Here is a 24,082-nt window from a genome sequence, read left to right on the forward strand (position 1 = left end):
GTTAGCAACCATTAAGGTCCATTTTGAGGATCTTTTGAAGATATTAATTTTACTGTGTGAATACAAAGGTAGAAAGGCTGATTTGGTTTGCCTGTCTCTTTCCGCATAATAACGATGTTCTTAGAGGATGAAACGGACATGTCTGCAAGAGGTGGCTTCTGCTGGAGGGAGGGATTCGGATATATATTCAGTCTCCTTGTTATCTCTCGTTAAGTCTGTCCTGTTGGAGAGTTTCCTTGACAGAGGTACAACATTTCCATGAGCTTCACACATCTTTCCCAGTCAGTGAATTTACAACCATAGTATTATTTTAAGTAGTAGGCCTTTTTCTAAAAAAAAATTGGAAATAAAAGTAAAAATGTCTGTATAATCTTCAAGGTTCTGATCCTTCATTGTAACATCCTAAAATTGATATATTTTATAAACATGATGTAAATGCTGCTTTATTTTGGTTTTCTTATTTGCTCACTGCTACTATTATTGTAATAGGCCTCACTTGGAGCGGGGTTTTCTGACAAAACTCCATCCCACACAGTTACCATGGCTTGCATTTCCTCCAATCAAGCAATGACTACAGGCAAGTGCAACAAGTTTGACATACCAAGTGCAATATTAGAAGGGTGACCTTATTAACTGGCAGTCAAAATTTGAAAGCTAGTCAATTGGTATCATGAAACTTGAGTGTTACTGAAAACAGTCCACATTTTCTTGAAGCTTTTCATCTTGGACTCATCAGGACAATTTGCAAGAATACCAATTAGTGGAAAACTAACATTTGTAGTGTATGAGAAGTGCCCGTCTTTGTCCTTTTACAACAACACAAATTTGGAAGTAATTAGCATGTCCCTTTAGCAGGAACTTCATTTTTGTAGGTCTTTTGGTTTTCTCCACACGCTTGAATAGAGCATTTTAAGCAATTATGAATTAAATCAGATCCAGCTTTGAGATTTTATTTCTAGAATAAAACCTTTTGTTTTACTTTCTCCATTAATGTTGATGTTATTGTATTTGTTTTGCAGCTATTGGCTTAATTGCTTCTGGTCAGTGTGAAACGGTGATAGCCGGTGGGGTGGAGTTCATGTCAGACGTTCCCATTCGTCACAGCAGGAAAATGAGAAAGACTTTGCTTTCACTTAATAGAGCTAAGACAATAGGACAAAGATTGTCTCTCCTTGGAAAAATCCGCCCAGACTTCTTTGCACCAGAGGTATTTATATAATCCATTCTTAGAAGAAAGTGGGCAAGGGAACAGTTTCTGGTTTCAAAATGAGACAATGTTGAAATAAATGAGCTACCAAGCTTGTTTCTGTTTATATCAAGCCATATGTTTAATTGAATTTGATAACCTAATCTTAAAAATTATATTTATCTCATGCAGAAATGACTGAAACCAGTTTTTCGCAAGTATTAGCAGCCAAGATTGTTTTTATGTGGCATTTATCAAAGTGTAGCTGCTGCTAGGTCAAGTTTCAGGTAGTAGTTTACTAAAACTCCTTATGTGCTGCTATTACAAAATGTAAAAGTTCACAGGGATTTGGGAATCCTTGTACATGAAGCAGTGTCAGCATACAGGTACAGCAAGCAATCAGGATAACACATGACAATTTAGCCTTTATTGTACTTAAGTTGCATTAGAAGAGTAAGTAAGTATTTCTGCAGTCATGTTGGGTTTTGGTGAAACCACGTTTGGAGAACTTTGTACAAATTTGCTCTCCTTACCTAAGAAAGGACATACTAGTCATAAGAAGAAGTTACAATAAAGTCACTGGATTGCTTTCTAGGATTAGAGGCTGTTGTACAAAATAATAAAATGTGGCCAATATTTTGAATGTGAGGTGATCTCCTTGAAACATGAAATCCTGAGAAGATTTGGCAGATGAAATGCTGAGGTGCTATTTCTCTCATGTTTTCAAAGTCAGGAAACCAGGAGCATAGTCTCAAGATAGAACTTGAATGAAGTGAAATGTTTCTCATTTGGAGGATTTTGGGTGTTTGCTACAACAATTCTCTACCCAGAGAATTGTTTCTCTACCCAGAGAATTGTATGTGCATAGGCGCTGAATATATTCAAGACTGAAATCAATAGATGATTGTGCTCTTCGGCAATCCAGAAATAAGAGGTTATAACAGGAAATTGAAGCTTGTTTAAAAATTCAACCATGGAATTGATGTTGGACAGAAGAGACTCTCTGCTATAGAGAAGAGACCTGTTGCTTGCTTCACTGTGCATGTACGGCTATTATTTAATTGCTGTGAGTGTCGAATTTATTCCATAATGCAGATAAAGTAGGTTTGATTGCAGCAAGATCTGCATATCTTTTTAGACAAACACAGTTATTGTGATCTTTCATTTCTGATGCTTATCAGACCTGCATAGAGGTCTTACATCTAAAATAAAGCAAGCAACTCTTTTTTCATGTGTAATGGATACAAGAGATGAATATGATTCTTATTACTTGACTGCAGAAATATGCATTGCTAACCAGAGTGTTTTTAAACCTGGCTTTTAAAAGTGGAATGTTTATCATAGTGGCTTATGATTTCTAAGGTAGCTCAGTTTAAATTTGTGAGAATTCTGAAAGAGCTATAGAAATCTCTTGAATTTAGGGTAAAGATGGTGTTTTTTTTTTAGTGCTGTTGTAAATGTTAAGAATCACCTGTGGTGGAAAATGACTTTTTCATTAAAGTTCAAATCAGGATTGATACAGGCATTGACAAACTGGCACAAATAAATACTGCATTCAGTCTAAAATATAACTTGAAAGTTAGTCATTTAATCATTTCTGCAGCTTCCAGCTGTAGCTGAGTTCTCCACGAGCGAATCTATGGGTCACTCTGCAGACAGACTTGCGGCAGCATTTGGTATATCACGTGCAGAACAGGATGAGTTTGCTTTACGTTCCCATACTTTGGCCAAGAAAGCAGAAAATGAGAAGCTACTTAAGGATGTTATCCCATTCAAAGTGCCAGGTAATTATCTTTGCATATGTCTGTAGTAAACCATTTAAATGGAAATTATACTCTAGTTAAATACTACTAGTTGTAAGTACATGCCTTTTGTTGTCTCCTGTGTCTGTGATTTTAAAGAATATTGTTTATTTTGGGGACAACTTCATGACAAGAGTTGCAAGAAGCATCACTGATGCTTGGGATATCTAGGACAGGTCAATATACTGCCATGCATTTTTAAAAATCTCATTTTTGGCATGACCTTGTCTCATGTATATATTAGAATCAAGGAAGAATCTTGAAATAACTCAAATAATAAAATCAGTTTCATGAGAATGTAAATATTTAGATGAAAATGCAAGTAGGGCATCACACAGAAGGAAAGACGAGAATTAATTGATGTCAAACACGACTTCCAGAAGTCCCAAAGAGCTTTAAAACCAGTGCAGCAGTTTTCAAGTGAAGTCGTTGTACTGTTTAAAAATCGTAGACATCAGCTACAAACAACGCAACAATGAGCAGGTAGTGTACACTTCTGGTGTTACATTGTGGGATTAATGTTGACTTTTTTTTATTATTCATTCATGGGATGTGGGTGACGCTGGCTAAGACAGCATTTTTTGCTGTAGATTGTCCAGATGACAAGTAAGAGTAAACCATATTTCCATATGTCTGGAGTCACATGTAAGCCAGTCCAGGTAAGGATGGCAGATTTTCTTCACTAAAGCACCTTGATAAATCAACTTTAACAATTGATAAAGGTTACATGATCACTATTAAACTAGAGTTTAATAACGCGTTATTATTGAATTGAAATTTCATCCTCTGTATAGATGGGATTTGAACTTTTGTCCTCTGAACATTACTCTTATTCTTGAATACTCGTCCAGTGAGCCACAGGAAATATTTGGACCAAAACACATGCTCCATAGATCTGAGAGTTCCTGCAACCTTCGGGTACAGCATCTCATATTTCGCTTGGGAACCCTGCAGCCCAATGGTATCAATGTGGACTTCACAAGCTTCAAAATCTCCCCTCCCCCCACCGCATCCCAAAACCAGCCCAGCTCGTCCCCGCCTCCCTAACCTGTCCATCCTTCCTCCCACCTATCCCCTCCTCCCACCTCAAGCCCCACCTTCACCTCCTATCTACCAGCTTCATCCCGCCTCCTTGACCTGTCCGTCCTCCCTGAACTGACCTATCCCTACCTTAACTCCCCACCTACACTCACCTTTACTGGCTCCATCCCCACCTCTTTGATCTGTCTCCACCTATCTGCTCCTTTATCCATCTTCCATCCGCCTCCCCCTCTCTGTCTATTTATTTCAGAATCCCCTTCCCCTCCCCCATTTCTGAAGAAAAGTCCAGACCCGAAATGTCCGCTTTCCTGCTCCTCTGATGCTGCTTGGCCTGCTGTGTTCATCCAGCTCTACACCTTGTTATGCTCCACAGATCTGTTCAGTTTCTCTAGCACTTGCTGCTTCTGTTTTAGATACAGCAATACACTTTCTTTTTAAAAAAAAAAATTCGACCTATGACATCTATTTCACACACCATCTATCATTATTTTTCCCCACTATGAAATTAATTCACACAGAGCAGCGGAATGAAGACCTGTTTAATAAATTATTACATTTTTCGGATTGTATAACAAATTTGTTCTTGCGTGATCTATAACAGGTTGAAACAGTTTATTCAAAACTCTGTCATCCTCATACTTAATCCATTCTGTGGGTAAGAGTTTCAGTTTAATCAAAAAGTAAATAGTAAATAAATAAATATCCCAGATTTTTACACCATTTCAGCTTTTTCAGATTGAGCTTCAGAATAACAACCCTTGATCTTTGATGCCCCTTTTAAAGAAGGTATTTAGCTTTGTGTGTTCCACACAAGTTCACCAGCCTACTGAAAATAAAAAAAAAAAAATCTGTTTTGATCTTTTGGCTTTATTATTTTTCTGTTTAAAAATAATTTTGAGTAGGTAAATCCATGCCCATCCTCCTGAAATTTGAATATTTATTTAGAGGGAGTGAATTGCTTGTGTCTCAATGGGTTAAATCAGTTCACTTTCCTACTTATCAGGTCTTCTCATTTTTTAAACCTTGCAAACCGATCCCCATGTTAAATAGCATTGTGCTACTTAATGTGATTGTAAACTACTTCCAGGCTAGTTTCTGGATTCTGTTCATCTTGGATGCTGTTTCGTATTTAGTAAAAGTTTCAGTAGTTAGTAGGGAATGGTGAGGCCAGTGCTAAGTCCGTTTGCATGTTGGTTTTTCAGAGCAGCGGTAGTCTTGAGGTTTAAATGTAACATTCAGACTTTGGGTCAATGTTGTTTGCTCCCTCCGAAGCTAGGACATCTGCTACCAGATTCTGCATTGTTGTTGGCACCAGGGGCATGTTAATGGAGATAGCCATGTGTTTCATTATTGGAAAAGCCCTGTACCAAATTGATGCAAGAAGCTCCTTGATATTAAATGCAGGCTTTTTTGTAGATTTCCAGAGCATCAAGCATTTGATCAGAAATCACACAACACCAGGTTATAGTCCAACAGGTTTACTTGAAAACCCAACTTTCAGAGCGTAGCCCCTTTGTTAGGTGAAGTGAAAAAGAAGCACACAGAATTTACAAGTGAAAGATCAAAGAGTCACACAACTGATGATATTAATCAATTAAAACCTTCTAACTGTTTAAAGATTTAACAGCATCTTAGGTTTGTTTAATACATTCTCATCAGTTGTGTGACCCTCTAATCTTTTAGTAATAAATTCTGTGTCTGTGTGCTCCTTTCTCACTTCACCTGATGAAGGGGCTATGCTCCGAAAGCTTGTGTTTTCAAACAAACCTGTTGGACTATAAACTGGTGTTGTGTGATTTCTGATGCTGTCCACCCCAGTCCAACACCAGCACCTGCACCTGCATATTAAGGTAGTGGATATAGGGGAGACGTCAGATGTAGGTTCTTTACTCAGAGTGGTCGGGGCGTGGAATGCATTGCTGGAGAGTGTAGTGGAGTCGGTCTCATTAGGGGCATTTAAGTGGCTATTAGATAGGCATATGGATGATATGGAAAGTAGGGGTGGAGGTTAGTTAGACCTTAGGATTAGGGTAAAAGTTTGGCACAACATCGTGAGCCAAAGGGCCTGTACTGTTCTATGTTCTATAAAGCATTTGAGTATATAATCAGCCACCTTCTACATCCTGGTCCATTTAAGTGTTCATCTGCCTTCCCTGAAGTGAAACAAGTCTGGTCCCTCAATTTTAGCATAATGGCACTTGTGCATTTCTTTTCTTTTCTCAAGTCACTCGATCTCCTGATGACTGGTGTCTCGCCACATGCATAGCCCATCTCTGTGCTGTTTTCTAAATTTCGTGCTGTCTCGTTATCTGAGCTAGTGGCTATAACTATGTATTGAAATAACTTTTCTTGTTCCTGCTTCATTGGGTTGATAGTTTCCATTTCCTGGTAACATAAAATGAAAACAGACAAGGGTGCATTATAGTTTGGGGAAGGGGGGTGGTGATGGGAGTGTGAGAGGAGAATAGGTGTTGTCTATGCCTGTACAGTCTGCAGTTTGTACGTCTGATGAAATTGGAAGTGTTATGACACTGGCATCTACCCAACAATGTGGCAAATTGCCCAGGTATGTCCTGTACACAAAAATCAGGACAAATCCAACCCAGCTAATTACCGCCCCATCAGTCTACTGTTGATCATCAGTAAAGTGATGGAAGGTGTTATCAACAGTGCTCAAGCAGCACCTGCTTAGCAATAACCTGCTCAGTGATGTCCAGTTTGGGTTCTGCCAGGGCCACTCAGCTCCTGACCTCATTACAGCCTTCGGTCAAAAGAGCTGAATTCCAGAGGTGAGTGTGACAACCCTGGATATCAAGGCCACGTTTGACCAAGTGTGGCTTCAAGGAACCATAGCAAAACTAGAATCAGTGGGTGTCAGGGAGCAAACTCTCTGCTGTTTGAAGCTGTACCTGGAGCATAGGAAGATAGTTGTGGCTTTTGGAGGTCAGTCATCTCAACTCCAGGATATCCTTGCAGGACTTCCTCAGGGTAATGTCCTAGGCCCAAGCATCTTCAACTGCTTCACAATTACATTCCTTCCATCACGAGTTCAGAAATGGTGATGTGCAATCATCAGGGAAACAATGTTTAGCACTATTCGTGACTCCACAGATATTCACGCAGTCTATGCTTAAATGCAACAAGTTCTAGATGATATTCAGGTTCGGGCTGGCATGTGGCAAATAACATTCACCTAACACAAATGTCAGTCAATGACCATCTCCAACAATAAGAGACGATCTAACCACTGCCCCTTGATATTCAAAGAAGTTACCGTCATTGAATCCCCCACAATCCACATCCTGTGTGTTGCCATTGACCAGAAACTCGCTATATTCACCATAGATCTTCAGACAGCACCTTCCAAACCTACAACCACCAAAATCTGGAAGGACAAGGTCAGTGGATGCATGGGAACACCACCACCTGCAAGTTCCCCTCCAAGCCACCACTATCCTGAGTTGGAAATATATCACCATTCCTTCACTATCACCAGGTCAAAATCCTGGAATTTCCCCTCAACAGCATTGTAGGTCAACTTCCAGAAGGTGGACTGCAACAGTTCAAGAAGGCAGCTCACCACAGTCTCGAGGGCAACTAGGGACTGGCAATAAATGCTAGCCAGCCAGCGATGCCCATGCCCCATGAGTGAGTAAAAACAGAGGGAAAACTGAGATGAGAATTTGGTATGAGGATACCGCCATCAGCAATTTTGATTACTCTGTTGACGGTCATGACCTTAGCAGTGGTCCTTCCACTAATGGCTAGTAGGGTCTCCTTTGGGGATTAAAATGTGCAGACTAGCTTCTCCCGCTGCAGTAAATTCCTGCCAGCTGTCCTACAAGAAAGAATAAGGGTTGTGCAATTTATTGAGATTGTGTGGCCAGCCTTGGTTACATAGTTGACTGTGTGTGCCAACGATGAGATGCAAGTACAACATTTAAAGGTTAAAAAATGTGGTGACATGTATGAATGTTGGGTATGAATCTGGATTAATAGAGGTTGTTAGTAACTTAATGAGGGGGTGTGGTGAATTGAGAAGTGCTGGAGGATAGTGGTGAAGTTGATATGATGTCATATTGTTGAAGGTGCACTCCTAACTTGAGAGATCATCAATTACCTCCTACAGTGCATCCTGCTCCTTGGCATAAATCTCTATAGACATTCCTTTCCACTATCTCCTAAATGTGTGTCTGGAAAGCCTCAAGGCCCCATGTGAATACAGGACATCTCTCCCAAATCTTGTACCCCAGCTTTCATTGCAGTGTCTGAAAACCTCGGTGCAAGCTCTGTTCTGTCCTTGATCATTGTCCATCCTTCCCTTGCTCACAGTTTGGAATAAAGTAAGCAATGGTATCAGCTACAATGCGCCTCCCCTTCAATAAATGTTAGCTTGCACCTTTTAATGCTAGGCACTAACAATATTGGTCACCATGTTGATGGTGCAGCTGTTGTTACATACAGCAATCACAAAATCATACAAGGCAGAGTTAACATAATGCCTGCAGTGGAATGAACAGGTGCAGGTTAATTACATATCAAAATCCATGTTCCCATTTTCCACGGTTATCCAACATAATAGTTGATTGTGAATGCTGATCAACCAGCAGTCTGCTAAATCCTTAGATGGGAAGTTGTCTGGAAATACCAAGAGTGTTAGTTTTTATCTCCAGTTTTATACCTTCCCATCAGATTTTTTTAACAAGACCATTGAAGGCTTGAAAAAAAATGCTACCCTGGTAGGTTGCGCCTTGACCTGGCCACATCTGTTATTGGTTGATCCAAGATAAACAAGATTCCTGAACAGGTATTCTCTGCTTGGTCATGTTTTGAACAATAGCCTACATCCAGATAATCCTTGAACACTAGGCCTAGAAGTTTTGGTTAAATATTTCACCAACTTTGTTTGTTCGTGCATACCTATAGAGGGTAAAAATAAAGACTTCTCTGTGCTTTTCTAACATATCCTTGGCAGTGTAGCCTTACTGACCTTGTGTAACATTTTCCGTCTTGGAGCTTCTCTGATTTAAATTGTAATTAATTGTAAATTGGGGCATCATTCTGCTCTGGAGTTAGCCCTGCTTAGGAACTGACTTGAAAGTGATCAAACCTATTTCAGGCAGGATTCCTGCAGTCATTATTTGTTTGCTTATTTTTTTAGTTTATTCTTACTGTAAGCCTTATCTGTTTTCTGTCACCCACTGTCCATTTTGGAGATGGGCCTATAAAATCTGACTTATTTCAGAGCACAGTAATTTGGGCAATTGAAGACTTGATGAAAGCTTAACCTGTTCTAGCAGTTTTAGTTGGTCTGATGGTCTTTCTAAACCCAATGATCTGACTCAGCTGGTTGCACCATACAATGGCACCTGTTACAAATGCCTCCTTGGGTTAAGATTTTATCTCCGAGCAAATAAAAATAATTGTAATTCCCAACAAAGAAATTTTTGCTTTCTGGAGGAAAAAGTTCACTTATATGGCTGAGAAACTTGGGCTGGATTTGGATGATTTATTATACATGTTGTTTTAAATCAGGTCGTCACACGGTCACTAAAGACAATGGAATTAGACCATCATCAATTGAACAGATGGCTACATTGAAGCCAGCATTTATCAAACCACATGGAACTATTACTGCTGCCAATGCTTCATTTCTGGTAATAACTTACAGCAAGACAATAATTATGAATTATTAAAGGAATATTATGACAATGTTATAGGAGAATAAATTGATTTTGGAGCAGTTTGTTGGAATATTTCTTGCTCCTTATCATGAACGCACAGTTGTGTTGGTTATTACGATTGATTCTGAGAACTACCAGAACCATTTTGTGATGGAAGTTCAAGATATTATTGTTATTTGGAATCTTGGATTCTAAAAAGGGATAGAGCCATATACAGCTTTAAAGTTGTTTTGTATTTCAAAACATTGTGTATGTCAACAAGGATATAGTTTTAGTTTCACTTTGATTCCTCTGAGTGGTTAGAAGGGTTTTTTGGAAATTTATTTATATCTGTTTAAATTTGGCTTTTATAAAAAAAAAACTGTGATAAATAGTTCAGAAGACAAAAAGTGAAAGAGAGTTGGGGGAAAATGCTGTTGCCTCTCAAAAGGTGTCCTATAACACAGGAAGACTGAGACAACAGAAAAGTTCTTTTAGAGTTTATAAGAGCGAGAATGCCAGAAACAGAAGGCTATGAAAAAGGAGTTTTCAAAATCCATGTAAAGAAATAAGTGAACTGTATTAGCCTACTGTTTAAGGATCTCATGAAGAGAAATTAACTAAAGGAGATAGCATTGAGTGAATGCAGAAGTTTGCTGGGGGCCGGGGATACAAGTATATCCATGCCCATGTGACCCACTATTGAGGCTCGTGTCCCTGTAAGGCTGTTGAGTGTAAAGGGGTTGAATCTTTATTTATTGATATGAGGTAAAACTACTTCAAATATTTATTTTATTGTATAAAACTGTTTGTTGCCTTTTGTGTATAATAAGTTTTGATGCTCTTTTGTTAAAAATATATTAGCCTGTTTTGAATATGTTCAGTGGCTGAACACCATAGTAGCCAAACTGCCAAAAAAAAAGTTTTCATCTATCAAGCTGGTATTCATTCTGGAATCTAGGTTGTCCAGTTTTACTATTAGTTGGATTCATTATAATGTGATAGGTGTGTAAAATTGTCACTACAAGTACGTCATTATTTTAGATAAGCCCTGTAAAGTTCTCATTATATGATTTTATTGAATCTTGAGCTGAAAGTTATGGACACTTTGGGTTGAGGTGGCAAGTCTAAATGATACTTTTGTGGGCAAACATTCTAAATATTGGCAACCTGTGAATAACTGGGCAGTTCTGAAGGGTCACTGGACCCAAAACGTTAACTCCGCTTTCTCTGCACAGATGCTGCCAGACCTGCAGAGATTTTCCAGTAATTTCTGATTTTCTCATTAACTCCAAACTTTCCTGTAATGCAATATGCTCAATTTACATCATCTAGGAAATTCAGATTTGCAGTTTGAACCGGAATTTGTTGCATTTACCAAATTACTGGGAAGGTGGAAATGCAGATGAGTTGTTAGGGATTTTAGATACAAATTACTGATACAGATTACAAATATGGCTGCTGAGATTGGACCCCAGGTCAATTCCAAGCATGGAAAAAAGTATAATTGTGGCCGTATCCCCACTTCACAAAGTACAGGTTTTGTTTATTTTTGGAAATATATATATTCCCAAGGTTCAGGTATGTCCTTGAGGATAACCTTTCCATGGTCTGAATTTCAGACAGATGGTGCATCAGCAGTGTTGATAATGTCTGAAGAAAAGGCACTAGCTATGGGCTACAAACCACTTGCATATCTGAGGTAAGGAAGCTGTTTATTTCTCCTTCGTCTAGAGTGGACAAATAAAAGGGGCAAGTATAAATGTGCTGTAGCATTGTGTATATATTTTTATTAGTATTTGGTTATTTTCAGGAATTTTGTATATGTTTCTCAGGATCCTAAAGACCAGTTGCTTCTAGGGTAAGTTTTTAATCAATACTTGCCAACTACTAAACCTGTATGTTACTTTCTGGGTGTTTTCTTTACAAAATAAACAATCATTTTAATCCTAGGCCAGCATATGCCACTCCTAGAGTGTTGGAAAAAGCTGGATTAACTCTTGAAGATATTGATGTCTTTGAGTTCCATGAAGCTTTCGCAGTAAGTTTATATGTTAAGATTAAAAGAGACGGGAAGTCTGTGTGAAGAAGTGCATTCTGGATAAAGTTATCTATGTTGAAAAGATTTTAATGAAATCTATTTTGATTTTTGGTGGAGCCAAGATGTTTATTATCCATCATGGATGTTTCAAAAAACAAACAGAATGAAAAGGAATTACCTTGGTATGAATATGGTGTGATGAATTGATAAATATATCTGCTCCCTTTTTTTGACTCAAAAAGGTTGATTTCATCACTGATCTTTGTATGTTCAGAGTAACGTTTTTAAAAGTGTTACTGTTTAGGCATAGATTATCCATAAATGAAACTGAATTTTGTTTCGCAGCTGTCTAGGTCTGTGGTAGAATTTCACGTGGTATCACTTGCAAAGCCTAGATATGTTACCTATCCTAATTACCCTGGAGAAGGTGTTGGTGTTCTCACTTCCTGAACCCCCATTGTGATCTATGATGTAGGCACTCCCACAGTATTGTTAGGCAGAAAGGTCCACAATTTCAATTAAGCAATGATGAAGGAACAACAATCTATTTCTAAATCGGAATGAAATGTGACTTGGAGAGAAGCTTGCAGATGGCGAGGTTCCATGTGTCTGTAACTTCCCCCTTCTGCTTGGCATTTATGGTCTTGAGTTTGGGATATGCTGTTAATGAGGCTTTGGCAAGTTGTTGCAATGCATTTTGTAAATAGTACTGCTGTTGTGATGTGCGGAAGTGATGGAAGGGTGTTAGTCAGTTTTGTCTGAAAAGTGTCAAGATTAGGAAGAGGTGTTGGCACTGTACTGACACCAGTAAATGGGGAGTGTTTGAATGTATCCCTGACTTGATCCTTGTAGATGACAGGCTTTGTGGATTCGAGACTTGACCTTTTGACTGTGGCTATATGAGCAGATCAGAAGTCACACAACACCAGGTTGTAGGCTAACTGGTTTATTCGAAATTGAAAGCTTTCAGAGCGCTATTCCTGTGTCAGGTGAAGTGACAGGTCTTCAAAAGCTACTGACTTCAAACAAACCATTTGGACTATAACCTGCTGTGATGTGACTTCTGACTTTGTCCATTCCAGTCCAACACCGGCACCTCCACATCATGTTTATAGCCACAGTATTTCTGTTGCTTCCAGGGTGTTGGTGGGGATTCTGTAATGTTGTGGAATATGAAAAAGAGGTAATTAGGCTTTCTGTTCTTGCAGATGGTTGTCCTGTAGCACTTGTGTGACACTAATTTTCCTTGCTCATTATCAGTCTAAATTTAGACACTTTTCAGGCTTGCTGCATCAGTTCCATTTACAATGTAAAATTTTCAGCAGATATACCTAGTTCTAATCTTGTCATGGAGATAGTCATTGATGAAACAACTGTAGATGATTAGGGTTCGAATACTGCCCTGTGGAATTCCTGCATCTGGGTGGATATGATTGATTTCCAGCAGCCACAACCAACTTCCTTTGTGTGAGGTATGACTCTAGCTGGTGGAGAGCTTTTCCCTTTGATTCCTATTAACTTAAATTTTTTTCGGGGTTCCTTTATGCTACACTCACTCAATGCTGCCTTGATATTACGAGCAGTCACGCTCTTGCCTCTGAATTCAGCTTTTTTTTTCAAAAATGTATTTGGTCTAAGGTTGAATATGGCTTGGAGTCGCATTGTCCTCGTAGAACCTGAAGTGAACATTGTTATGTGGAGGATTAGTGCGTGGGGTTCATTGGTAATACCAGTGATGATACATTTTATTTGCTTTACAACTGGGAGTCAAGTAAATGGTGAACTGGATTTATCCTGTTTTTTTTGTATGGGCAGGACATGCCTAGGCACTTTTCACATTGTTGGATTCCTGTGTCATTGCTGTTTTGGAACAGCTTAATGAGGGACATAGTCAGTTCTGTAGCACTGTTATAAATATTGTCAGTAGGCCTTTACAAATAGAAATATTCTCCATTAATAATAAGACGTATCTTGTTTGGTTTTGCGGTTGCGTAATTGTTATATGAAATCGTTTTCTTTTAATTTTGGATTTATATTTTTTCTAAAACCACACCTCTTTGAGAAGACTTTGTAAAATAGAAACCAAGATTAGCTTACATTTTTTCCTAAATTCCTTAGAATCTCTGTCAAGCTATCGTATCACATTAGTAAGTATTTAATTTTGTACCAGAAGTGGTATCCGTACTGATCATTATTTATATTCTTTTGCTTAGAACAGACTTAACTTAAATTTATTTGTTTTTTGAACAGGCACAGATCCTCTCGAATATGAAAGCTATGGATTCTGACTGGTTTGCAAAAACCTATATGGGTAGAAAATCAAGGGTATGTTTCAATTGAACTTGCTTTTTTTAGAGTCATACAGCTTAGAAACAGGCCCTTCGGCTCACCATGTCTATGCCAACCGCCAACCACCAAACACCAAACTATACTAATCCCATTTACCCGAGCTTGGTCGATAGCCAGCCGTGGCATTTTAAGTGCTTGTCCAGATGCCTCTTAAATGTTGCGAGAGTACCTGCTTCCACCATCCTCTCAGGCAGCACACTTCATGTTTCTACCACCCTCCTAATGAAAAATATTGTCCCCAGATGCCCTCTAAACCACTCAGCTGTCATCTTAAACTTATGCCCTCTGGTCTTACATATATCTGCTGTGGGGAAAAGAATCTCAATTTACTTTATCTATGCATCTCATTATTTTGTATATCTCAATCAGATCCCCTCAATCAGCCTCCTCTACTCCAAGGAAAACAAACCTAACCTATCCAGCCTTTTCTTATAACTGAGACTTTCCATCCCAATCAACATCCTATTGAATTTCCTCTGTACCCTCACCAGTGCAATCACATTTTTCTGATGGTGTGGTGACCAGAACTGCACATGGTGTTCGATCTGTGGCCTAATCAATGTTTTATGAAGCTGTAAAGACTTCCTTGCTCATATATACTGTGCCCTGGCTAATGAAGGCAATCATCAGCCTGGGTCGGCCACATCTGGAGTATTGCGTCCAGTTCTGGTCGCCTCATTACAGGAAAGATGTGGAAGTGTTGGAAAAGGTGCAGAGGAGATTTACCAGGATGTTGCCTGGAATGGAGGGAAGGTCTTACGAGGAATGGTTAAGAGAGCTAGGGCTTTTCTCTTTAGAATGACGAAGGATGAGAGGTGACCTGATAGAGGTGTACAAAATGATCAGAGGTATAGATAGAGTGGACAGCCAGAGACTTTTTCCTAGGGTGGAGATAGCTATTATGAAGCGGCATAGTTTTAAAGTGAGTGGAGGTAGATATAGGGGAGACATCAGAGGTAGGCTCTTTACTCAGAGAGTGGTAGGGGCGTGGAATGCATTGCCGGAGAGGGTAGTGGAGTCGGCCTCATTAGGGGCATTTAAGCGGCTGTTAGATAGGCATATGGATGATAGTATAAGGTAGGGGTGGAGGTTAGACAGACCTTAGGATTAGGGTAAAAGTTCAGCACAACATTGTGGGCCGAAGGGCCTGTACTGTGCTGTACTGTTCTATATTCTATCTGTATGCTGCCTTCACTACTATGTCCACCTCTGCTGACATAGTCAAGGAATCTATTGGCTTGTACACCAAAGTCCCTTTGTTCCTCTGTATTCCCTAGGTATCTACTATTCATTTGATAAATCCTTCACTTAGTAGACCTCCCAAAATACATCACCTTTCATTTATCAGGATTAAATTCCCTCTGCCATTGCTCTGCCCAATTTATGAGCTAATCAATATCGGACATTAGCATGAAACGATCATCCTCAGTATCAACATGAATTTTCCTGTCATTCTGCACTACATACTCACACCTAGTCTTCCTGGTCGTCGTCACTCAGCACTTTTCTGCTTGTGTAGCCATTACTTGTGGTGTGACCAGCTCACTAAATGTGCTTTCCACAACATCCTCCTCATCACAGATGCTCCACAGTGAGTCCATCCACAGTCCCATAGGACCATGAGGAAACAAGGAACAGGAGAAGGCTATTCAATAGGATCATGGCTGAACCAACATTCCCCTCACCCACTTTCCTGCCGTTTTCCCCGTAACCCTTGATTCCCCGACTGATCAAGAATCTATCTATCTCAGCTTTAAATATACACAAGGACTTCACCCCCTCACCCTCTGTGGCAAGGAGTGACAAAGACACTCAATACCCTAAAAGAAGAAATTCCTCCTCATCTCAGCCTTAAATTGGCACCCCTTTATTCTGAGACTATGCCTTGTCATCTTAGACTCTCCCACTCAACATTTACCCTGTCAAGCCCCTTAAGAATCGGCACGATGGTTCAATGGTTAACACTGTTGCCTCACAGCGCCAGGGACCCGTGTTCAGTTCCACCCTCGGGTAATTATCTGTGTAGAGTTTGCACGTTCTCCTCAATGTGCGTGGGTTTCCACCGGGTGCTCTGGTTTCCTCTTGCTGTCAAAAGATATGCAGGTTTGGTGGATTGGCCATGCAAAATTGACCCTAATGTCCGGGGATGTGCAGGCTAGGTAGATTAGCCATGTGAAATGCAGAGTTACAGGGATAGGGTAGGAGAATTGGGTCTAGGTGGACCCGATGGGCCAAATGGTCTGCTTCCATATCAGAGGTGCAATGATTCTATGAATCCCACATATTTTTGTCTCCACTCTATTCCTTGATCTCCAATCCTGCCCCCCAGCTCCAGCCCCATCCCCTGATCTCCATTTTCACACTCACCAATGTCTAGCCCAGCAGCACAGGTCCTGGTATCCCCTTTAGCCAAGGCACACCATTGTGATGACCTTCAGTGAGACCCTGCAGCTACCACTGAGGGCAGTGAATCAGGATCATTGCCAAAACACACTCTTCACCAGTAAAACAATTTTCAAAAAGTTTTAATAAACCCCCAAGCAGGAACAGAGCATATCTTCCTGCTCTCCACATCCCTTTGCCAGTCTTGCCAAGTTTCAGAGGCTGGGAAGGAGCCAAGCCCTAGGAAATCCCAAACTATATACTTGCTTGGGCTGGGCCTCATCCCAGATGTGATCTCTCCTCGATCATGTGAAGCTTCTATAGTTAGACATATTCTAACCTGGGATGTAAATTCAGATGTTCAAATTGGAAAGTAGCTGCTAGAAATACAGATAATAAATTTTTGAATATTTTTATTTTGCCTTTTTTTCTTTTCTGGCTGACTCCAAATTTTCTTAGAAACTTTTGCTGAACTGCCTTCACTGCGATAATGTCTTTTATTAAATAAGGGACCAAAAATGCTCACAGTACTCCAGATGTGGTCCTGCCACCATCTTGTACAGTTGCAGTAAGTCTTCCCTGCTCTTACACTCCAACTTCCTTGAAATAAGGACCACCATTCCATTTGCCTCCCTGGTTACCTACTGCACCTGTGTGCTAACTTTGTGTTTCGTGCACATGTCCCTTTGCGGCATGATGGCTGAGTGTTTAGCGCTGCTGCGTCACAGCACCAGAGACCCGGGTTTGATTCCAGCCTCAGGCAACTGTCTGTGTGGAGTTTGCACATTCTCTGTGTTCTGCGTGGGTTTCGTCCCACAGTGCAAAAATGTGCAGGAAGTGCAGGGATAGGGTAGGGGGATGGTTCTGGGTGGGATGCATTTTGGAAGGTTGGTGTGGACTTGATGGGCTGAATGGCCTGTTTTCCCCATTGTAGGGATTCTATGATTCTTCATGTTGTGTCTTTCTGCAGTTTATCTCCATTTAAATAATACCGTGTTACAAAGAACAAAGAAAATTACAGCACAGGAACAGGCCCTTCGGCCCTCCAAGTCTGCACCGATCCAGATCCTCTATCTAAACCTGTTGCCTATTTTCCAAGGATCTGTATTCCTCTGCTCCCTGCTCATTCATGTATCTGTCTAGATACATCTTAAATGACGCTATCGTGCCTGCCTCTACCACCTCCGCTGGCAATGTGTTCCAGGCACCCACCACCCTCTGCGTAAAGAACTTTCCACGCATATCTCCCTTAAACTTTTCCCCTCTCACCTTGAAATCGTGACCCCCTCGTAACTGAGTCCCCCACTCTGGGGAAAAAGCTTCTTGCTATCCACCCTGTCTATACATCTCATGATTTTGTAGACCTCAATCAGGTCCCCCCTCAACCTCCGTCTTTCTAATGTAAATAATCCTAATCTACTCAACCTCTCTTCATAGCTAGCACCCTCCATACCAGGCAACATCCTGGTGAACCTCCTCTGCACCCTCTCCAAGGCATCCACATCCTTTTGGTAATGTGGTGACCAGAACTGTACGCAGTGTTCCAAATGTGGTTGAACCAAAGTCCTATACAACTGTAACATGACCTGCCAACTCTTGTACTCAATACCCCGTCTGATGAATGAAAGCATGCCGTATGCGTTTTTGACCACCCTATCGACCTGTGTTGCCACCTTCAGGGTACAATGGACCTGAACACCCAGATCTCTCTGTGCATCAATTTTCCCCAGGGCTTTTCCATTTACAGCAGAGTTCGGTCTTGAATTGGATCTTCCAAAATGCATCACCTTGCATTTGCCTGGATTGAACTCCATCTGCCATTTCTCCGCCCAACTCTCCAATCTATCTATATTCTGCTGCATTCTCCGACAGTCCCCTTCACTATCTGCTACTCCACCAATCTTCGTGTCATTTGCAAACTTGCTAATCAGACCGTCTATACCTTCCTCCAGATCATTTATGTATATCACAAACAACAGTGGTCCCAACATGGATCCCTGTGGAACACCACTGGTCACAGTTCTCCATTTTGAGAAACTCCCTTCCACTACAACTCTGTGTCTCCTGTTGCCCAGCCAGTTCTCTATCCATCTAGCTAGTACACCCTGGACCCCATGCAACTTCACTTTCTCCATCAGCCTACCATGGGGAACCTTATCAAACGCCTTACTGAAGTCCATGTATATGACATCTACAGCCCTTCCCTCATCTATCAACTTTGTCACTTCCTCAAAGAATTCTATCAAGTTGGTAAGATATGACCTTCCCTGCACAAAACCATGCTGCCTATCACCTAATAAGCCCATTTTCTTCCAAATGTAAATAGATCCTATCTCTCAGTATCTTCTCCAGCAGCTTCCCCACCACTGACGTCAGGCTCACTGGTCTATAATTACTTGGATTATCCTTGCTACCCGGCCCTTAAACAAGGGGATAACATTAGCAATTCTCCAGTCCTCCGGGACCTCACCCATGCTCAAGGATGCTGCAAAGATATCTGTTAAGGCCCCACCTATTTCCTCTCTCACTTCCTTCAGTAACCTGGGATAGATCCTATCCGGACCTGGGGACTTGTCCACCCTAATGCCTTTTAGAATACCCAACACTTCCCCCGCCCTCTCCTTATGCCGACTTGACCTAGAGTAGTCAAACATCTGTCCCTAAACTCAACATCTGTCAATTCCCTCTCCTCAGTGAATACTGACGCAAAGTACTCATTAAGAATCTCACTCATTTTCTCTGACTCCTCGCATAACTTCCCTCCTTTATCCTTGAGTGGGCCAACCCTTTCTCTAGTTACCCTCTTGCTCCTTATGTATGAATAAAAGACTTTGGGATTTTCCTTAACCCTGTTTGCTAAAGATATTTCATGACCCCTTTGAGCCCTCTTAATTCCTCGTTTCAGATTGGACCTACTTTCCCAATATTCTTCCAAAGTTTCGTCTGTTTTCAGTCAGCTCGACCTTATGTATGCTTCCTTTTTCCTCTTTGCTAGTCTCACAATTTCACCTGCCATCCATGGTTCCCTAATCTTGCCCTTTCTATCCCTCATTTTCACAGGGGCATGTCTGTCCTTCACTCTAATCAACGTCTCTTTAAAAGCCTCCCACATATCAAATGTGCATTTACCCTCAAACAGCTACTCCCAATCCACATTCCCCAGCTCCTGCTGAATTTTGCTATAGTTGGCCTTCCCCCAATTCAGCACTCTTCCTTTAGGACCACTCTCATCTTTGTCCATCAGTATTCTGTTCTTTTGTTCTCCCTTCCACAATGAACAACTTCACATTTTCCCACATTTGCCAACCTTTTCCCCACTTAGGTAACATGTCAATATCTCGGTATACCGTTGTATACCTCTCACAACCTACCTTTCCATCTATTTTTGTGTCTTCTGCAAATCTGGCTACAGTGCATTCCCCTTCTTCCTCCAAGCCATTAGTTATATATTGTAAACAGTTGTAGTCCCAGCCTGGTTGGCAACCCGAGAACCCCTTTTCATTTCTGTTTTCTGATAGAAGAGTTGGCCGAGTGAGAAGTGGTTTTGGTATGGAATTCAATTTGATTAAAGAGCATGGTTTAGCACCTGGCAGAGGAGTTTAGTGCAGAGAATGAAAGCTGCAAACATTTTAACAAAACGAGCTCAAAATAAAAGTGTCAAAAGTCAAATAAAAATGAGAAAAATAGTTAAAGAAATTATATACGTTATAGATTTTTGAACTGACATTCTGATGTTGCAGACACGGAAGACAAGGCCACGTATGGCATTATTATCATGTAAGGTGCCAGGAATGGGAAAGACAAGGGTGCGGGACCAAAATCAGGAAAACTGTATTGTTCACTGTTGGGGTAGCAATGCCTTCCTCTTTGAAGAAGGAGATGTTCTGGCTACCTTCTCTTTCTGTCAAACTGGGCGTGGATGACTTGTAGGCAGTGAAATCAGTAGTGTTAATCCATTAAGATGTCTTGAAGTCTTTTGCATACTGAAAAGTACAATGATGCAGCCAATGTTTTGTTTTGTATATAGCTTCCAATTTATTATGCATTGTAAGAACTTCTTTAATTTTGCTAGGTTGGTGTTCCTGAAATGGATAAGTTTAACTGCTGGGGTGGTTCGTTATCTCTGGGACATCCTTTTGGTGCTACTGGTTGCCGCCTTGTGACAACAGCTGCTCACAGACTGATCAAGGCAGGTGGACAGTATGCACTCGTTGCAGCTTGTGCTGCCGGAGGACAGGTTTGGCTTTTAATTTTTATTATGTATGTTTCAGTTTTACAGTAGTTAGTAAACCTTTTGCACATTGAGGTAACTTGTTGATGTTGCTTGAGTTGTCCATATGACAACACTAAAAGGTGACTGCAAAAGCTATTTTTACAATGGTACCTTAAAACACTTGCTGTCCTGCAAAATTTACTATTTATGGTGTTATTAATTTATTGAAACAAGGAAATACTAATACAGCAAATATTTTATTAACTGGTACCTATGGGACCAGGAGTGTAACAGTTGGTCTAGCGGCCCATATAATCAATGTAAAAATTCAGACTAATAGAAGCATAATGCAGGGGGTATATACACCACTGGTATATTTTATTTACAGCACTAGTCACTTAAATAATAATGCAACTTTGCCTTAATTAAAACTTACTGGCAGACAGCCTTCTTACTCACATTCTCAACTGATTACTTGGGCATTGGGGAGATCATGACAATACGGTAGACTTCCAGTATTTCAGGTATATAATTTTCGCCGCCTTATTGAGTGTGCTGGTTCATACAGTGCCAGGTAAAGTCCTAAGCATTGTCTCCATCAAAAATTTTGGCTTTTTTTGTCTCATGGTTTTGCGTTTACATCACCCTTGTTTCAAACAATGGGCCAATAAATTTTGATTCCACCTACAAACAATTACTGTTAGGTTTTGGAGTAGATTTGTAGCTCAGGTTGTGGGTGTTGAGGTTGGTTGGCTCGCCAAGCTGGTTTGTTATTTTGCAGACATTTTGTTACCATGCTTGATAACATTGTCAGTGCAGCCTCCGATGAAGCATTGGTGTGTTTTCCCGCCTGGTTTTTAAACTCGGGTCCGTTGAGATAGAGTGCCTCACTTCAGGTTTTCCTTCGTAGTGGACTGTAAATGAGGTCGAGTTCAATGTGTTTACTAATAGCATGCTTCGTGGAGTGCTATGCTTCTAGGAATTCTCGTGCCTGTTTCTGCCTAGCCTGTCTCAGGATCTTGATGTTGTCCCAGTTGAAGTGGTGGTTCTCCTTGTCCATGTGGATTGAGATGAGAGAGTATTGGTCGTGTCTTTTTGTAGCCAGTTGGTGTTCATGTACTCTTGTTGTTAGTTTCCTTCCTGTTTGTCCGATGTAGTGTTTCTCACAGTCTCTGCAGGGAATCTTGTAGATGACATTGGCCCTATCCGTGGCGGGGAGTGGATCCTTAGTTCGGGTGAGCAGTTGTCGTAGGGTTGACGTGGGCTTGTGTGCCACTCTGATGCCCAGCGGTCGTAGGAGTCTTGTGGTGAGTTCTGACGTGTTTCTGATATAAGGTAGTGTGATGTGTGTCGGGGCATGTAGTCTGTTTCTGATGCTGTTCGTGTAGGCATCTTCTGACCCAATTCTTTGGATTTCAATTATCCTTGAAAACCTGGAAGAGGTATTCTTCTTCCTCCTGGCATAGTTCCGTGTTGCTGCAGTGTGTTGTTGCCCTTTTAAATAATGTTTGCACACAGCTTTGTTTGTGTGTGCTGGGATGGTTACTGTTGAAGTTCAGTACCTGGTCTGTGTGTTTGGCTTTTCAGTGTACTTCTATTTGCAGTTCGCCATTTGTCTTGTGCTCTACCATGACGTCCAGGAATGGGAGCTGTTTGTTTTTCTCCTCCTCTCTGGTGAATTTTATTCCGCTGAGGGTGTTGTTTGTAAGTTTGTGTGTCTCCTCTCGTTTGGTCCGTTTAATGATGACAAAGGTGTCGTCTACGTAGCGTATCCATAGTTTTGGTTGGATTAGCGGAAGGGCAGTCCTTTCCAGTCTTTGCATCACTGCTTCTGCTATGAGTCCGGAGATAGGTGATCCCATGGGTGTCCCGTTGATTTGCTCGTGTGTTTGGCCGTTGAAGGTGAAGTGGTTGGTCAGGTATAGGTCCAATAGTTGGAGCATGTTTTCCTTGGAGATGGTTTCACTGGGATCATGTTCTTGTTCAAGTGGTGTTGTCATTGTTTCCCTTGCTAATGGTATGTCTATTGATGTGAATAGGGCAGTGACGTCAAACGATATCATGGTCTCTTCGTCATTTATCTTTATGTCTGATGGAGTTGAGGAATTCTTGGACTAAGTGGATAGAGTGGGGTGACTTGTTGACTAGGTGCCTGAGTCGTCTTTGTAGTTCTCTGGCTAATCTGTGCGATGGAATGCCTGGTAGGGAGACTATATGGGTCTGAGGGGGACTTCTGGCTTGTGCACTTTCGGGAGGCCATAGAATCGGGGTGTGTTGGTTCCTTTGGGTTTCATTCTGAAGAAGTCTGTTTTGTTGATTTGTCCTGTTTGTTTAAGTCTTTGTAGCGTGTAGAGGATTTTGTTGCCTAGTTGCGGTGTCGGGTCAGTTTGTACTGGCCGGTATGTGTTCTCGTCGGCGAGCAGTGCTTGTGCTTTGGAGATGTAGTCCTTTTTATTCATTATCTCTGTCATGCGCCCTGTTAATCATGTGTGCATACTTTTGAGTTTAAACCATTAGCTGTTGCTTCATTCTGCAGGGTACAGCATTAGGTATTAGACCTAAGTTGCAACGGTTGATTTTTCTTGGTAGATGTTCAATTTAGCCCACAACTTAAGGTATTTCATTATTTGAAATTGATTTTTTGCCATGGAAAAATGATATATCTGTACACAACACTTTACTTCATTCTTCAGATAGGGACCAATTTGTTTCCCTTTCTGTGCTGAGTAATCTGGCATCCAGATGCATAGCACATTTAGTTATGTTCAGAAAGAAATTTGTTTGAATCATATAATTTTTTCATTGACATGCTTGATTCTTCTCAAGGATTAGTCAGTCAACTGTTGATATATCTTGCATTTTCTCTTCTCAGGGTCATGGAATGATTGTAGAAACCTATCCTCAAAAATGAAAAGTGTTTCGGATTTCTGAATTAAATCAATGCCATTCCAATGCAGTGGAGCATTAAATGAAGATGACCCAAAATATTCTGCCAGACTGAGCAGAAAACTTTTTAAGATACCACCTATGTTTGTCAATTAAAATTTAAACATTGCATCTGTCAATAAAATGAGTTCTGGAGGTCTTTTAGATTCTTTTTCCTGTGTCTTAGAAGCTTAATATTGTCTGAAATCCTAGAATGTGTACCTATTCTCGGTTTATAAAAAGAGTAGGTTAGATATGCTGATACATTTATGTATGTTAACAGCCTTTTTCTTAAATGAACAGTGAATTTATTAAGAGAATGGACTTCCAATAATCTTTGTAAGCACCTTTGTTTATAATATATGCATCTTTAACAGACTTCCAAACACGGGAGAAATTAAAATTATGCTTCTAAGTTTTAACTGTGTTATGATTGCCACACAAATGGTCACAGCTTTTAGTTAAAATAACTTGCTGTGC

General features: G+C 40.6%; 1 protein-coding gene across 2 annotated transcripts; it reads left to right on the forward strand.

Annotated features, from left to right (window-relative positions):
• The first annotated feature begins 481 nt into the window (after positions 1-481).
• Positions 482-23,767, forward strand: LOC109910715 (hydroxyacyl-CoA dehydrogenase trifunctional multienzyme complex subunit beta). 2 transcript variants are annotated; one of them, XM_048593399.1, is made up of 10 exons: positions 482-577; positions 1,020-1,207; positions 2,790-2,970; positions 9,565-9,686; positions 11,315-11,394; positions 11,506-11,553; positions 11,646-11,733; positions 13,984-14,058; positions 20,537-20,701; positions 23,550-23,767. In XM_048593399.1, the coding sequence occupies exons 1-10, from the start codon at positions 541-543 to the stop codon at positions 23,586-23,588; spliced, it is 1,023 nt and encodes a 340-aa protein (XP_048449356.1). In that variant the 5' UTR covers positions 482-540; the 3' UTR covers positions 23,589-23,767. The 2 variants fall into 2 exon arrangements, with proteins under 2 accessions (XP_048449356.1, XP_048449357.1); XM_048593400.1 differs by lacking the exon at positions 11,506-11,553.
• Positions 23,768-24,082: the final 315 nt, after the last annotated feature.

The sequence above is a fragment of the Rhincodon typus genome, unplaced genomic scaffold, assembly GCF_021869965.1.
Source record: "Rhincodon typus isolate 14 unplaced genomic scaffold, sRhiTyp1.1 hic_rhity00002776, whole genome shotgun sequence".
NCBI classification, from domain to species: domain Eukaryota; kingdom Metazoa; phylum Chordata; class Chondrichthyes; order Orectolobiformes; family Rhincodontidae; genus Rhincodon; species Rhincodon typus.

Excerpts from the sequence above, each read along its gene's own strand:
- LOC109910715 (XM_048593399.1), top strand. The coding sequence starts at position 541 with ATGGCTTGCATTTCCTCCAATCAAGCAATGACTACAG. Across the intron at positions 2,971-9,564 it reads TATCCCATTCAAAGTGCCAG|GTCGTCACACGGTCACTAAA; the intron begins GTAATTATCTTT and ends GTTTTAAATCAG. Across the intron at positions 11,395-11,505 it reads AAACCACTTGCATATCTGAG|GAATTTTGTATATGTTTCTC; the intron begins GTAAGGAAGCTG and ends GGTTATTTTCAG.